Raw genomic sequence first — 16,416 nt, 5'->3', positions numbered from 1 at the left:
CCATGCTCCAACAGAACATGCTGTTATTGCCCAATGTTCTACACTTAAGCACCTGTTTGCTGCACCGCCGTGAACCACGGCAAGAAAGTGAAAACAAACGGCGCAGAGAGGTAAACCGTCTTTATCCCAGCCCGAGTCTTTTATTCTGCTTTTTGTCTATGAGAAATCTCAAAACATCTCTTGGTTTTTTTTAGGAGTCTGAGTCATCAAATATTGATTACTTTTCATAAATCTTTTTAAGGTTTCTAAATAAAAATGGGACTGCATAAAAAAACAATAATAATAATTTGGGAAAACTTCAATTAACCTCTGCAAACCTGAATATTTCATTTACTCATTTAATTTTTTTCAGAAACGTTTTAGAATGAATGCGAAAATAAAAGAGACATCTAAAACTATTAGTAATGTGCATCAAATATAGGCGCAATTATCTCTTTATTTACATTTCATAAAATGGTTATTGTTTTTTTATGCTAAAGGAAATAAACACTGTACTTAGCCAAATGATGCAATAACAGTCATGAATATTCAGTTTAATCACGATTGAGGCAAAAACAGCAGCGGGTTTATGCTTTTCTGCTGAAAATAAACCATTTTTCAAGGAGCCTCAACATCACAGATGATGCATTTCTTTAATTTTCTAACAAGTTAACTTCATTTGGAAGGCAGAACTGTACTTTGAGCATTTTAATTGAAGCTGCAAAGCTTTTCAGGATATCATTTAACACACGACACCGCAATGATTCCCTCATTAAAGATCGTCCTTTGATCTATTTTAACAACATTCCCAGTGAGTGTTTTTTTTTTTTTTATAATTATGACGTTTTTAGCCAAAATTTAAAAAAACTGTCACTTTTTAGAAATTTGCCTCTGAGGTGTGGGCAGGACTGTTGGCAGGAAGCAACGCTGCGCTCATTTCCCATCAGCCCTTTTTTTTTCCACTCTCCCCTGCTAGCTTACAGCCCCTCACAAACCCAACCTAACATTACCGGTGCGTCAAAAATGGTGGGCAATGTTGGAGCTATCCTAGGCACTTTAACATTGGGAGTTGGGTCATATAGACCCACTAGACAGTGCTCTGAACCTTTTTTCTCCAATGATTTGTGATCTTCACTGGTGTCCATGGATTACATGAAATCTTTCCACCTTTATCCACCTTTGTCGTGGTAGGGAGAACACGTCATTGTGAGGGTGGGGTCATCTAAGATAGCACAAGGGTTACACAGCATTTTCTCATCTTCTCCTGATTTACAACAATTTAAACACCAAATACTTAGAAATGCAATTTTACACTTATATATATATATATATATTTGCAAAGTTCTACAGATGAACTTCTTTACCTTGAATCTGCTTCAGTACAGCTCTCTGCTGGTTTCTGAAGTCGCTTTTAAAGGCTGGAGTAGGATTGTATAACATGTCCTTCACTGTTCCTCTTGGCGGTTTAGCAAAAGTCAAGACAGAAAAAATATAAAATTACATCACTATTGTAAGAAAAGCAAAGGAATAAATCATTTGAAATCACAAAATTCTGATTTGGGGAAATGTGGGGAAAAGTGACTTTAGCACCTAATTCCTGTGCATAATTGTGTTCAGCATTTATTGAAATATCTTGGCTATGACTGCTTCAAAGCTAAAAGAAAAAGAAGAGAAGCCTTCAAATGCAAGAGGATTAGTCAACCTGTTTGTTGGATTTCCAAAAAAGACTTCTTTATTCATAAGGAAGAAAATAGACAAGAAGTTAATTAGAATTGTTTGTGTGAATTAGCTGAAGGATTTCACAGCTGAGGCTTTTTCTAAGCAGTTTCCAAAATGAGACACCTTTTCAATTTACCCAAACTTCTGGAAACTTTATTACATCAGCATGTAAACAGAACTTTTACAGCTACAAACATGGTGGTTTTAAGCTCGCACAGTAAACATTGGAGTTAAAAAAAAAGGAAAATTGAAGCCACAGCAGAATTGCCTCTTGATTCCAGCAGATTCAAAGAAACATGTCTTCAAAGTAGTCGTCGAACTCTTCCTCCCTGAACAGATAAAACGCACACGTCAGCCGTGATCAGTGTCATTTGGGTGTTTCTGACAGTTTCAGCGCATCGAAAACCAGAGAAAGAAGAATGCAGGAAGTGTGGACACACGGAGAGCTTACCTGGACTTCTCCTCCACTGCTGGGGCGGGTCCACGCCAGTGGTCCGATTCTGATTGGCCCTCTGGCTCCTCCTCGGCTTCACTGTCTTCTAGAAAAGGGCCAGCGTTGATCAAGATTTAGGGTATCTATCAACATTTTTGGGTTACATTTCTCTGCTGTGATGCTCTTACAGGGGGATACAGGCAACAAAATGGGGAAACCTGTATGAAGGTGACCCACACCAAAATATCAAGATCATAAACCGCTTGTTGCATTTCAGATCAATATTTCCTCTGTCCCTTTAAATGACGTCTTTTTTGACATTTAACCTACTTCTTTCGAAAGGCATTCTGACGTCAGAAAATCTAAAGACTGCAAGACAAAAAACAAGTCCCAAAGGGCGGTGCAGAACACAGAATCATTTATTCTGTGAACTTTGCAAGTGTGCCGATACAAAACGACCCCTCCCCCTCTTCGATTCATCCAGACGTGTTTTATGAATGAAGGAAAATTATCTCCTTAAGTCGAATGGCTTTTATACTTGTCAGCAGTGGATGCAGTTCATTTTTCTGCAGGTTTTGTTTCCACTCACTACTTTAAGAACCACCATTTGTTAAAAAAAATGACAAAAAGTTTTATTTTTTTCTTTTCTTTCTAAATCCAGGTGTTTTTTGATTTGCCAGAAGCTAAAGAACTAGTGATTTCCATGTGACACAGCTTCCACGTTGTTACTTCTACAGTGAAAGTAGAGTTTGGAGCTGAATCTCCTTTGTGTCAGTTCTTTTTTACATTCACTTTGAACAAAAACATTTAACTTTGCATTGATGTGTAACAGGGTTACCAGTTAAACTGCTATTATTCTTGTTTTTTTTTTTTTTACTTACACATCCAGAGAAATCTCACTTTAACTATATAAACAAAAAAACAGATTCACAGAAAAATGCTTGCAGGGTTCACAAAGCTGATAGTTTCACCTCAAGCTGTGGAATTATTTAAAAACGAAATGTTAATGTCTGTTTATAAGCTCAGTTAGGACAGCCTTAAAACAGCGCGACACTGCCTTTTTTAAGGTGGAAAATTGATAAATCTTCATAATCAGGTATTTGAGGTTACCTTTACTAACCTGTCCTGTAATTATTTTCAAAATAAGAGCCCTTCATGTGTTGTAAACATAAAAAAATGTTTTCTCTTATTTCACCCAAAGCTCAATCCTGTGACTTCAATTAGGGAGAAGTTTGTTTTTGTCTTCATCCCGTCATCAGTACTAGTTGAAACAGGCTCATGGCGCACTTACTTACATCAATTCATGTTCCTTCTTGTTAATGGACGAATGTTAAGGAAAACAAGAGCAAGCGGGTGGAGTGAGGACAAAAATAGAGAGATATAAACTGTTTTCATTAACCAATTGACCAATTAATATACAGTTGCAAGAAAAGTATGTGAACCCTTCTGAATTAATTATTTGTCTGGGGGTTCACTTATTTGTTCCACCCTAAACCTTGGATTTGTCCTAAATAAACACATAAAAACACATTTGGTGTGATGTTAGTTTATGCAGATGATGTTTTGCTTTTGTTTGTGACCTAGCTAGACATCACGACACGTTTGCTGTTACATTCAGGCAGAAATCTGCGTATTTCCGAGGGCTCAAATACTTTTTTTTCTTGCAACTGCATCTCCAGGAACAACAGTGGGGGTTGTTTGTACACTAGCAGCTTGGAGTGTCAGAGATAATTAGGGGGAAGAGTTGTTTTAATGAATAAGGAACACACTTTTGCGCCGTGTGTGTGCACGCTACCTTTTTCTGAATTTTGTGACTCAGAGCTGCTGGAAGCGCTGGAGTGATCTGAGAAAAAAGAAGAGGAGAAAAAAAAGAGTTCAAGGTTTTAAATGTAAACATGGCTCCTCTCCTGAGTTCTGATGGGATTACAGCATCTGGCGTGAGGAGGAGAGCGGACGGATGTTACCTCTGCGCTTCTTGTCTTTGTGTTTCTTGGAATGAGACGATGTTTTCCTCCTCTTCTTTTTCTTCTTCTTTGCGGGCTCCTGGTTCTCCTGCGACGCTTTGTTTTTTTTACTCTTCGCCTTAACTTCCTTCCTCCTAAGGAGAGGAAAGTTCACCAAACTGTTTTCACAAATCAACTAACTGCGGTGAAATTGATGTGGCATGTTTGATGAAGATCTCTCACAGACTCACAAAGCTGTCTTTGAACAGAAAGATCACACAATATAATAACGTAAGTGTCTTACTTGTGATGGAAGTTGAGTTTAAAAGAGCATTCGGGACACAGTCCTGAAACAGAGCAGCATTGTTATTGCAGGTCCCCTAAAAAAAACATTTTTTAAAAATATCTTAAGTCCTATAAAACTTTAGAACTTAAATTTAAATATTTGTGCCTTCTTAAAGAAAAAAATAAGGGATGCAGCTATTTTTTGTGTGTTTGTTTTCATTTTGACGTTCATTCAACCAGGAAGTATATTTACAGCCACCAAAACTATTGCCATCAGTTTTGGGGGCTGTAACGGTCACTCAGCTTCATTTCTGAAATAAAATGTAAGCAAAACTACATTCTAGCCCATGTGCAATCTTGTGGGGTCCAGATGACCCCACTCCCAACGTTGGGGTCATCTGGACCCCACTAAGACAGTGCACTGAACCTTTTTTCTTCAATGATTTGTGATCTTCACTGGTGTCCATGGATTACATGAAATCTTTCCACCTTTATCCACCTTTGTCACGGTAGGGAGAACACGTCAATTTAAGGGTGGGGTCATTTTGACCCCACAAGATAGCACAAGGGTTAGAGTGCTGCAACCAGCTTTTCAGAGTAATATGCTAATCCTTTTTAAGAATCTAACACGGAAGACAGTTGCTGCCCTCATGATGTTTCTCTCACACTTCAGGAAAGCCAAGTTACATCTCATAACTGTCAAAACAATAGATTTAAAAGTGTCTGGCTGTGACCTGCCGCGCTAATCTATTTTAAAAAAAAATTAGCAATTTCTCTCTGCTTGACTGACTTCCCTTTGACCACTTCTTTCTCTGCCTAAGGTAATGTTCGTAGGATTATAATGAACTGGATGTTTGACTCCCACACATGCGATGCTTTCACACCTTCATTTCCATTATGACGTTTAGAGACAATTAGAGTTTTTTTCCCTCTTAATGTTTAGGCTCTTTTTATGCAAAGCGAAACTCGTCAAAATGCTTCACTTCACATCGAGTTATGTTCTCTTCACTTGTTGGTTAAATGAGACTGTAGCAGTAAAGGTTAAAAATAAAAGGACAGTTATTACTGTGCTAAATACAAAGTAAAAAGCCACACATTTATTGCGGAAAATCCTTTATATATTCCTTTATAAATAATTAAGGTACAGATTTTTTGTTCAATGTCTTACTCAGTTTCACCAAAGCGTTCTTCTTTTCCCCGTGTTCAACGTAGGCAAAATTGACTTCCCAGCTTTTTAGGCCCTCATTCTTCTCACAACGTTTGTTTCCACACTGGAACTGACCTAGAAAAAAGCAGAAAAAAAACGGTAAGGCTGCAACGACGTCATCGTTGTGCTAAACAGTCCTTTAAAAAAGCCACCGAGGGGGATTTGAAGTCCTTTCCAGCTCATCCTGGATAGAAAAAAATTGTTTTAAAAAACGTTATTAGTTCACTGTTATGTTATAAAATGAAGTAAAAAATTGTATTACTGTTGCATTGTGGGTTAGGGTTACTTGCCTGCAGAGTAAGTTAGTGTAGAACCGCCTCTAAATATGATTAAATCAAAGTTGGTCAATATTTCTGCTTTCTATAGACACATTCCCATCATCAATCCTAACAGAAGAATATTCCAATGGAAGACTTTTATGCAATTAAATAAAATGCTTCACTCCACAGGTCTTGATAATTGCCTAAAATCTAATATTCTGTATTTCCATTTTGGGCCAAGTAATTCAATGCAAAGGAAGAGATGTACAATATATAAAAAAAAAAAAATCTTATCAATATTATACCAGCTACTACATAATTGTTGTTAGCTAAATTCTTTGACGGCTACATTTGCAAAAATTATTTAAAAATATCAAAACAATTACATACGAAGGGCATATTGCTACTTTGACTCATTTCCAATGCTTCTTAAAAAAAAAACTTGGCTGCATTTTTCTAATTGATAAAGACAGAACTATATAATTAAAAAAAAAAAAATTACATGACTAAGCAACCAAGATACGTATTACTTTCAGAGCCTAAAAAATGTTGATTGACACACTAAAGAGAAACGGTATGTAAAGGATAAAAGCTTTATTCTACAACAATTCTGCTGCTCCTTATTGCCTCTTCTCCACTCTCTGTCTTCATCTCACCACATGGCCTCAGGCCACCGTCCAGCCGCCCTACAACCAGCTTAAAATCACTACAGGATCTTAAGGTGGCACTGATCTGGTCTCTGGGGTTTCTCCTGATGGCAACAGAGGGACTGAATGCGTCAGAGCTGTCCACGCTTGGCTCAAAGACCAGGAGAATGATCCTCCAGGGGGGAAAGTGATACCTGCCCTCACCTGCCAGAGCTCACGACTCTGTCAACATTCACGCGACGTGATGCTGGTCTTTGTGGCTACAAGCCACTTGGACTAGAGAGAGGGTTTGCTCTTCACGTGCTGGATTAGGATGCAATGACGTCAGCTAAAAAAGAAGCCACTTCCAGCAATTGCGTCGACAGGATTTGTCTCTGCAGGTGGCTTAAGAAGTCAAAAACATTAGATTCGTTTTTAAAAGCTCAATAGAACGTCTTTACATTCAAACACACCTTTAGAACATTGCTGTTAATGTCTTTGATGATTTTAGATCAAATCCTAATTTGAACCAATGAAAAACTTCAAGGGACCTTAACTCTTTCGTCAGAAATTAAAGGATGAGGCTCAATCTGAAGCTACATATAAACCTCTCTCTGCAATGTGCGTTCAAGGAGAGGGACCTGGCCGCAGACAAGATGGATCATTGGCTGGAAAGGGAAATTCTACAATTTACCCAAACCATAAGCATAAAAGTTACCCAAAATTGTTTAACCTTGTAGAAAAACTTTTATTAAAGCTTACCAGGTCACCAGTTAAAATAAAGAGTTTTTTTAGTGATAAGGGAGTACTTCTGGTTCTGGATGTTGATGTCTGCAGCCAGGTCCTCTTGCGTTCAATGAAAAGTCTATGCAAACGCGTGTTTCGGGCTTCAAAACTCTCATGTTCATGTGTCGCTACGCAAGTTTCTACACCTGTTTTCGTCCCCTACCACTGAACACGTGTTGCAGGTTAAACCAGGCTGAACTTTGACCAATCAGGGACTTGGATTGAGGCTTAACTAATGGATGACGTCCCCTTGAATTTGCAAAACTGTTTGAAAATTGATCGTAGAGAAAAAATAAATAAATGGAGATTGTGCCCGGACGGAATTATATGACACGTAGTCAGTCATATATCGGAGTAGAGCTGTAAATGTAAAAGCCTGAAGTAAGATTTGGGAGATTTGCACGACTTCGACATTTCGCACCAAGCCTCTTCCAACTGTAGGCGGTGGAAAAGAAGAAGCCCCTCCCTGTTTGTCCAGTGTGAACACCATGGGCCGTCTACACTTTCAAGAACCTGCGTCAAATGATCAATGTTTACGTAGCTTTCCACGTGTTGCTAACTTAATTTAGGAGATCATTTTGAACAAATTTGATTATTAAATCACTACCTCTGCGAGGGAAGCCAACCAATCTAGTTACGGTCTTATACGATATCAATCAGGGCATTTTATTCATCTTCTGTTTGTCTGACATGATGATTTTTTTTTTTACTGTAATCTTATGTCCAGAGTGAGCGCAGAAACCTCCTCCAAACAGAATGTTCTTTTATAAACAATATAAATGAACATATTAAGCAACTATTGACCTCCTTCAGGCTTCTTAAGGCATGAAAGCCCTTGAAGAGAAATGAGTATAAATCAGTTTCACAGCAGCTTCTCTTACAAAAGCCATATGGGATCAAAGGCAGACATTATTCAACCCTTTAGGCCCTACAACGTCTAACATAAAAGGTAATAACTACTTTGGTTTTCATGAGACTTTTTAAACAAAGACATAAAGGGGCACTTTTGTTTCACAGCTTTAGATCCACTCAGTCAAATTTGTACCCAACGGAGGACTGTTGATGAGCTAACTGTTGACGAGTGAACGGTTTCCTCACGCGTCAGGCTAGATAGGCCTGACTAGCTTCTCAAGAAAAAAAAAAAAAAAAGCTGACAACAGGTTGGTAAACTCGTTAAGAGAGGGAAACTCCTTTCCTTTTACGTCAATGCTTAATAATGCCAGCCAGCAGCTTGAGATCAACACGGATATTTACCTCAGGACAGATGGCAGGATGATTACGAAGCACTGAAGTCGACGGGCTGTAACTGACTCACGATAGACACCGAAATGGACACCAAATTAGGATTTCTACCTATTATTACACATGTTGCTTTGTTCTCCACTATGCAACTGAACTGCATTTGGTCATGCATGCATAGGTAGCAAGGAAAGCCATCGCTGAGGCTCTGATAGACAGTAACTCTGAATGCTGAGGAGCTTTGGGCTGATAACTGACGCATTTCGTTTGACTAACTACAGCCTTGCAGGATATAATTAAGTATAGAGAACAAACCCTACGGGGAGCATAGACCTGGTTAAAGCAAGGCTGAACAAGCTGTCTCACCTTTAATTTGGACAGACTTTTCCAATTCCCTTTCGAAGGCATTTAAGGAAAATCGCTGAAACGTATCAGGGTGTGACATGATCTGTTTGGTGATGCGAAGAGTACTTTTTTTGGCAGCTGACAAACAGATTTGATAATAAAGGTGAAGCAGAATTACAAGTGGGAGCACTTTGAAAACATTTGTTCAGGAAACCCCCTCGAGAAGGGAGTGTAACCTCCACGACCTTTGGCCCGTTAACCTTCCTCGTGCTGACAACTCCACTCTGGGGCTCCAGAGGGAGAAAAACACGACCTGAAATGAAAGCACGGCCTCTGCACCGCGGCTGAACGTCTGCCGGAGCGTAACAGACCTTCATGACAGCTTTTATATCACCATTTCTTCATAAAATGTTAATTAAGTCGAGTTTACGTTTGAGTGCCGGTGACTGCAGTAACATTTTCTCCTTGTGGGTCACAGTTAGTGAGGCTTCTACAAAGGCAACAGTGTTAAAAGCTTGGAGAACGGAAGATGTTTTATCAACGAAAAAGGGAGAAAGACATCAGAAAGGACTCAGCAATAAATCCATCAAGCACATCAATCGTGTTGCGAGACTGCCCGGTAAGGACATTTTCAAATAGATGATGTGTCTCTTCGTAGAGGAAAACAAGTCTTCTCAGGATCCAAGAACTTCACCTTGTCAGACATGAGGCTGCAAGTAACTTTGGTTAAAGCTCTGGAGAATTTATGAGTTTCCCTGTCAGAGCATGCGACTATTAGGTATAGAAATGCAAACACATATGAGGCATATTAATATAAAGGGGGCTCTCAGTCTCTTACATAACATTTGTCAGTCGTCCAAAAGGGCTTGGATGCAAGAGTTGAAGGTATAGTCCCATGCATCCGTACCGGGGTTGCAGGTTCTGCAAATTTTTGGGTTGTTTGGGTCATGGAAGGTCGTAGAAGGGACCGGGAGTGAAGGAGTGCAGGTGTGCCTCCAGTTCCCTTCAGGCTTGTTAAAAATTGACCATACCATTGTTGTCTGTGTAGTAAATGTATCGTGAAGTGTTCGTCACGACTAACGTATGTTGCATGCACTTATGACATATGGGTGAGTTACTGCTTTATTTGCCGTCGGTAGCTGTTGTGTTGTTCCCTTTGGTAAAAACATTCAAACCATCCTCATTAAAGTCCCACTCCAATCATGTTTGGATCTATCTTCAAAGCATTCCAGTGGTCTTTTAAGGATTTTCATGCCGTTTGTAGCCAAAATCAAAGCGCCTTCATTCGAGCGGCAGGGGTTCATCACAAATCCATCATCACATCCGAATGGGGCGGAGCCGGGAGGGTGTGGCTCGCCGACTGTGGCAGCTCTGTCAAAGCTACTGGCTTTTTCCGACAGCATTAATTTATTTGAATAAAAAAATCCTCAGACTTGCAAATGTCCTCCAGCATGAAAAAAATGCTACAAAAACATGTTAAAAACGCACAAAAAACACCATTTGCATTGAAGAGGGTCTTTAACCTGAAGCGATCTGCTTATCATCCCAGCAGAAATAAGAATCCCAATGCGTCAGTGCAAGTACAAAGCGCCAAGCTGTAGCCATCCCATAATAACTTCCAAACTTCCTTTGGAGATCCCGACACGTGTGTTTTGGTTTCGTAAATGAATTTTGGCTTTGGAAAGTTTTGGCCCCATTTGTTTTTGGTCGTTTTCTCCCGCTGTGATGTCATCATTTTTTGGGGGGTGAGGGGAGGTTGTTCACCTTCCCCAGCATGTATTTTTTGAGTATGTGCTGTTGGGTGACTTAAAGGCGCAGTAAGAGAGAAGAATTGCTCAAAAAATCTGGTCCTTGCTGTCCAGGACTTCTGCGGGACAGAATAATATGATCGGGGATAAGAAGCGCGTAGTTTTGGACAAAATACACATCTGTCCCCCACATGAGTAACATTGAATCTGTGAAATGAAAACACACTTTCGCTTTCTGGCTTGAATTTGGGTTTGTTGTTGCTCTGAGTGAGGAGGTTAAGAAAAGCACTGAAACGTGTCCTTCCACATTCAGATTTCCGTCTGTCCGGCAGCGGCTCCCTTCCTCTGGGAACTATGATAGCGGACAAACCTCGGGAGTGGCGGTTGGAGTGAAGTGAGGTGGACCTGTCTAATCCCACTTCCTGTAGGAGCGCTTCATCCTCTGTATTGCAACAGAGGATGAACTGTCAGAGAGCAGGATTACAAAGTCTTAATCTAGAACAATATATTGGCTTAGTCAGCTTTCTCAGACACACTTATGCTTGTGAGACTGCAGCAGTGTACAGATATGCAAACTAGACGTCTGGCGCCATTTTATTCCACCATTGAGAAGAAAAGAAGTTGATGGGGATTTACTACTACCTTTTCCTAATCTGGTTGATGAGCAGAATGAAACAACCTTTGAAGGTAATCCTGCAAATAACTATCGCAAATGTTGGACATGAAACAGGCTTTAATCATCAGGATTCCTCAGAAACATCTAGATTTTGTGGAGGAAGAGTGAGGATGAGCAAACAGAGACCTGAGGGGCACGGTTTGCGTCAATACATCCTTTTCCCAGAGGTTTGGGCGTTAAAAAAAACAAAACAAAACAAGAAAACAAAGACAAAAATCACACGAGAGAACGTGTCAGAACATAAGCTGAATGAAAATGACACAAAGATGTGAACAGGTCTCTCCTGAGGACAGGCTTCTGGTGAAAGCACTGACGGAGTGTTATGTAATGCTGCAGGGAGTCTCTTTACCTCTGGCACCATCTAGTGGACGGATTTATCAATTGCAAGATAATCCATTTTAATTTTCAATTCTTTTCTTTTTGCTGTTGTTAACAAATTCTTGTGGCATTTTTCTGAGGATGGAGGATGTAAATAAAGGAAATGAAGCTAAAAATGTGCATTTTTGAGTATTTTTTTATTCAAATCATTGTGAATCAGGAGCATGTTAAAAAAAATGCAGGTTGACAAAGATCGTGCTCGCCATTTTTGTTGCAGTACTAATGTTAGGTCGGGGTTGTGAGGGGCTGTGAGCTGGCAGAGAGCTCAGTTACGGGTGACTGGAAGGGGGAGCGGGGGAGGGGGTTGCTCTGCGCCAACAGTCCCAGTGACAGCTCAGAGGCGAATTTCTAATGAACAACTGCAGAAACTGTGTCTTAGAAAAAAACCCAAGTTTTATGATTTTTGGTTAAAAACGGCATCATCATAATTAAGAGAGCACTGGAAATGCTTTGAAAACAGATCTAAAGATGATCGGAGAGGGTCTGTATTATGTGTGACTGTCAAAATAATATCAAATGTTTAAAAAGATCTTTAAATCCTTTTTCAGTGTAACAACATACGATGTCTGTCCTTCTTTATATGAGGACTAAAGGAAGTGAGACGTACCTTTACCAGACACAACTTCATTCTCCGTCCGCCATCGAAAGCCAAACTGTCGGTTGCAGAAAGACAGAAAAGTTGACCAACGGAATCAGTTAAAACTCCCAGAAAAACATGAAATGGGTGAAGCAGCAGAATCTGAAGCTGATGGGTAAACGCTGCGTATTTTATCTGCTGAGTCATGAATTGTCTCAATCATCACAGATGACATTTTAAGCACAGTAAGTCAAACGCACATCCATAACATTGTTTACTGAGTGAATTCCACACACACGTTAGGATTTGTTACCTTTTTTTTTAACCCTTGTTCTATCTTGTGGGGTCCAGATGACCCCACTCCCAACGTTGGGAGTGGGGTCATCTGGACCCCACAAGATAGAACAAGGGTTAATAACTGTGTGTGCCAAATGTCAAATGTCCATTTAATAAATTGGCATTTTAGGGGGAAGTTTTTTATTGTGTGATTCTGCTGTGATCTCTGTGACATCTACTATCCTTTTTCTAGGGGGGGTTAGAGTGATGTTCACGTTGCCCCTTTGAATCATTTCCTGTTAGAAAAGTACACAGCAAAAAACAGGCCACCAAGAAAGTCAAGAATTGTTCAAATACTTTAACTGAGCAGAAGAAAGAAATGTAAAATAAAATCTTCCAATGGGGTAAGAGAAAATATTTGACCAAAAATACTAATATTAAGAAAGTTTTTCAATGTTTTCTCAAGCTAAGATTATATTTCTATGAAAAAACGTTCTTGATCAGATTATTTTACAGAAAATAAGACATTTGGTTCTTGAATCAAGGTCTTCTTACCTTCTTAAGACTCAGTTTTTGCAGTCAAAACGATCGAATTTATTTGAAAGGAATCCGAACAAGTCATATGTAGTAAAGCAGTGTTATTCATATCTATTTATTATTTTATTCCTTTCATAAAAGATGTTTGACTAAATCTGTTCTTAACATCTGTAAATCCCCTAAATAGACGTAAATCTGAAAATCTGCTAACGTTCAAATCACTTCAGTTCGACACAACGTTGCTTTTAAAGATCGCCGTCGGACCAGAAAGCTGTAATCTTTTTGAAGGATAAAGTGTAACAAAGGTGGTCAGAAGCCTCTGGGTTCTTTGTTTTTCTTCACCTTGTTCTCCTTGTATCTGCTAAGGTCTGCTATGCAGTACTCCTTGAAGAGTTTGTCGTAATACTTCTTGGCCAGCTCCTTTTCCCTGGGGGAGAAAAGGCACCGGTTGAGGCGAGGGCATCGACAGCTCCGAGTTCAGCGCCGGACTCTGGAGGATCACCATGTCATGTCTTCTTCGTCCTCGTCCCTCCAGAGGAAGCGGTGGTTTTCGCGCAGAACGTCCAGATCCGTTTTATCTTTCACCCTGAAGGGGAAAAAAACGTTTGACAAAAACCAACAGAGGTTCCAGAGAATCCGATTCCCAGCAGATGAACTTTTCAGGGAAGCGGCTTGAATCTCTACGTACCCAGAGCGTTTGAAGTCGGCCATCTGCCCTCCATAGTAGAGGATGTAGTCGCCGACAAACTTCTTATGCCGCTCAAACTAGTCATTTGCTTAAGGTCTTCCTGTTTTTTGAGAGATAACACTTGCAAAGTGCAAAATAAATCAGTTTCTGCACTAAAATGTTTCCAAATGACCAAAAACAGAAATCATCCATCCCAACCTATTAAATTCTGATTTAATGTTTATTAAAAAAAGATACGGCGTTCAAGGAAATCAGGTGGGCTCTCCTGTTCCGGGCTTCTTCTCTATAGAAAAAAAGAAATGCGGTTTACAACAGAACTGAGTAAAGACAGCAGAGTCACTCATTTTGCCTTCCTGAGCTCTATTTAGCTACATAAACAAAGAAATAAGAAAAAGAAGTAAAGAAAAACTTGGTGGAAAAATTATAATGGGCTTATTTATCACTCAAAATACCATCAGAGGTTCATTTTTTGGTTAAGTGTTACATGTCAGAACGGAAATGGTGTATGTGTGTGTGTGTGTGTCAGGTGAGTTACCTGTCCACTTCACTCGAGTGCAAACTGCGGTGAGCGACCTTTGAATGTTGACCTTTCTGGAAAGGCTTCTGCAGGAGTTCCTCCTCGTGTTTCCTTTCAGACATTCATAGAGTGCTCATCAAATCAAATGTTTACAGCACTTTTCATACTCATTTTTGATTTCAACTGCATGGAATTTGGCCACCTCAGCTTACGAGCTTTGTGTTCAGGAGTGTCAGACAAGAGAAGCAATGCTCATTGTTAACCTTTGTGTTGTGTAATTATCACTTATTTATTTGTTTGTTTGTGTTTTTAGTACAATGTAGTAACATAATGTGTTGTCAGGACTCATTCTTTATTATGAAGTTGTGTGTGTCTGTGTGTGTGTGTGTGGGGGGGGGGGGGGGGGGCACACAGAAGTTTTAAATCTTTAAGGGAAAAAAAAGCGAGGTGGGAAAAGTAGGAATCTGGCTTTGTATTTGAGTGAGGAAACAATATTTCAGGGACTTATCCACACCAGCAACCCTCCCCTCTAGGGGACCCTCCCCCCTAATCAAAGCCAGGAGCGAGACCATTGACTGTATAAAGGAACTGGACAGAGGGATTTCAAACAGGAAGTACCTGCTGGCTCCAATTGGCCATAGATTTCTATACAGAAATAAACAGTTATTTATCAGTCATTCACCAGAATGAGTCAGAATAAAAAAGTTATTTAAGGTATAAACGGACCAATCAGATGCCTCAGTAAAAGCATGTGGTGCCCGCTGGCCCCCACCTTGGACATTTGATTGACAGATTATCCTGAGTCACTTTCAGTGGAAGGGGAGTGGACTTCCAACAAGCTTGCTCAACAGCAGTCGCCATAGAAACATGGCTACGACCAACTCGGACCAATCACTGTCGGCTGGCAAACGGTGGCTCCCGTCTCGCGGAAAAAAACGGCTTCTGAATTGGTTTCATTTCGCTGGAGCCGAAGGTGAAGTACTTTCTATGGGTGACGCCACAGCCGCTCAGTCCAGGTCTATATACGCTCTATGAGCGAGACCAGGAAGAGCAACCCTGTGCACTGAGGAGGCTGGTGTGGAGGATCCCTCTGAGGAAAACACTCAAGTTCAAACAAAACATAAAAATAATGAACCACATGAAAGTTAAAACAGAGATTAATCAAAAAATAAATGGTAAAAAAGCATTAAAAAGGGATTAAAAGATATATAAATAAAAAGGATTATATCAAGCAAGGGGGGGGGGGGATTATGAATTGATAAAATCATTTAAATATCAAAGAAAAATCTTTCTTAATTTCATCTTAAAGCTAAAATAACACAGTTACAAGACAAATAATAACTGAGTGCTGCAAATAAAAGACAGCTGATAGAAAATGTCTCTATAAATCTATTTCCTTTACAAATGTGGACTCTTGTAGATGAAAGTTTTACCTTTTACGAGCTCTCTCTGAGGATTCTCCCTGTTGATCTTCATCACTAAAGTCTGAGTCATAGTCTCCCCCACCATGGACCTGCAGATTCAATCAAACCTTCACTAAACAACCAGGATGGACGAAAATCTGTGGTTAGTAAAAACCATACACAAGGTCATTGAAGTGATTGAGTAAAGTACAACTAAAGCATCCAAATCAAATAAAAACAGTCCTTTAAAGACTTTTTTTATGTGTGCAGCAGACATGGATTATTTCTCACGACATACGGGACTCATTTGTGTTTAACACAACCGGGTTTAGTTTGCTTCATGAAAAACATGGAAATGTTCTTTTCTACCGCCGTAATATCATACAACGAATGCGGAAATATCTTTAAAACCCTTTTTGAGAAAGAAAAAAAAACACTATTATTTTTGTCATCCCTCCTCATTCTTCTCGGATCTAAGACAGCAAGTGTTTTGTTAAAAAATAAAAAATCGCAAGTTCGGATTATTTTCTGCTGGTATCATATTAGATTCCCATTAATATGATCTGAAAATTGTATCATAGTTTATCTACCTGTACAAGATTCTCCATGAGTATTTTTTTTCTCCCGAAGCTGCACACGAATGTTTACATTGACAGACCGTCGGCTGATGATGACGTCAGTGAGCACAACAGCGTCGCGGTGTGATTACGTCATGCTTGTTTTTCCCCGCCTGCATTCGTTTTTATTAATATTTTTATTGTTATTTATTTTAATAAATAAAAAATGTTATATAA

The 16,416-nt window shown here is 39.6% G+C and overlaps 1 protein-coding gene across 2 annotated transcripts; it reads right to left on the bottom strand.

The window, feature by feature from the left end:
• Positions 1-1,822: 1,822 nt before the first annotated feature.
• On the bottom strand, positions 1,823-16,326 carry fra10ac1 (FRA10A associated CGG repeat 1). Of its 2 annotated transcripts, none has more exons than XM_023949597.1 (14): positions 16,213-16,326; positions 15,653-15,732; positions 14,238-14,330; positions 13,940-13,985; positions 13,703-13,779; positions 13,517-13,600; positions 13,357-13,441; positions 12,232-12,277; positions 5,528-5,641; positions 4,379-4,421; positions 4,096-4,229; positions 3,927-3,974; positions 2,150-2,237; positions 1,823-2,027 (listed from the first exon to the last, which is right to left on the bottom strand). In XM_023949597.1, exons 1-14 carry the CDS (start codon positions 16,228-16,230, stop codon positions 1,985-1,987), a joined length of 999 nt encoding a protein of 332 aa, XP_023805365.1. In that variant the 5' UTR covers positions 16,231-16,326; the 3' UTR covers positions 1,823-1,984. The 2 variants fall into 2 exon arrangements, with proteins under 2 accessions (XP_023805365.1, XP_023805366.1); XM_023949598.1 differs by having other exon boundaries at positions 2,150-2,234.
• Between the last annotated feature and the right edge of the window lie 90 nt (positions 16,327-16,416).

The sequence above is a fragment of the Oryzias latipes genome, chromosome 19 (assembly GCF_053564925.1).
Source record: "Oryzias latipes strain Hd-rR chromosome 19, Olatipes_Hd-rR_3.1".
NCBI lineage: Eukaryota > Metazoa > Chordata > Actinopteri > Beloniformes > Adrianichthyidae > Oryzias > Oryzias latipes.
The sequence above is the reverse complement of the archived record's forward strand: the minus strand, read 5'-3'. Positions and strand labels throughout refer to the sequence as shown.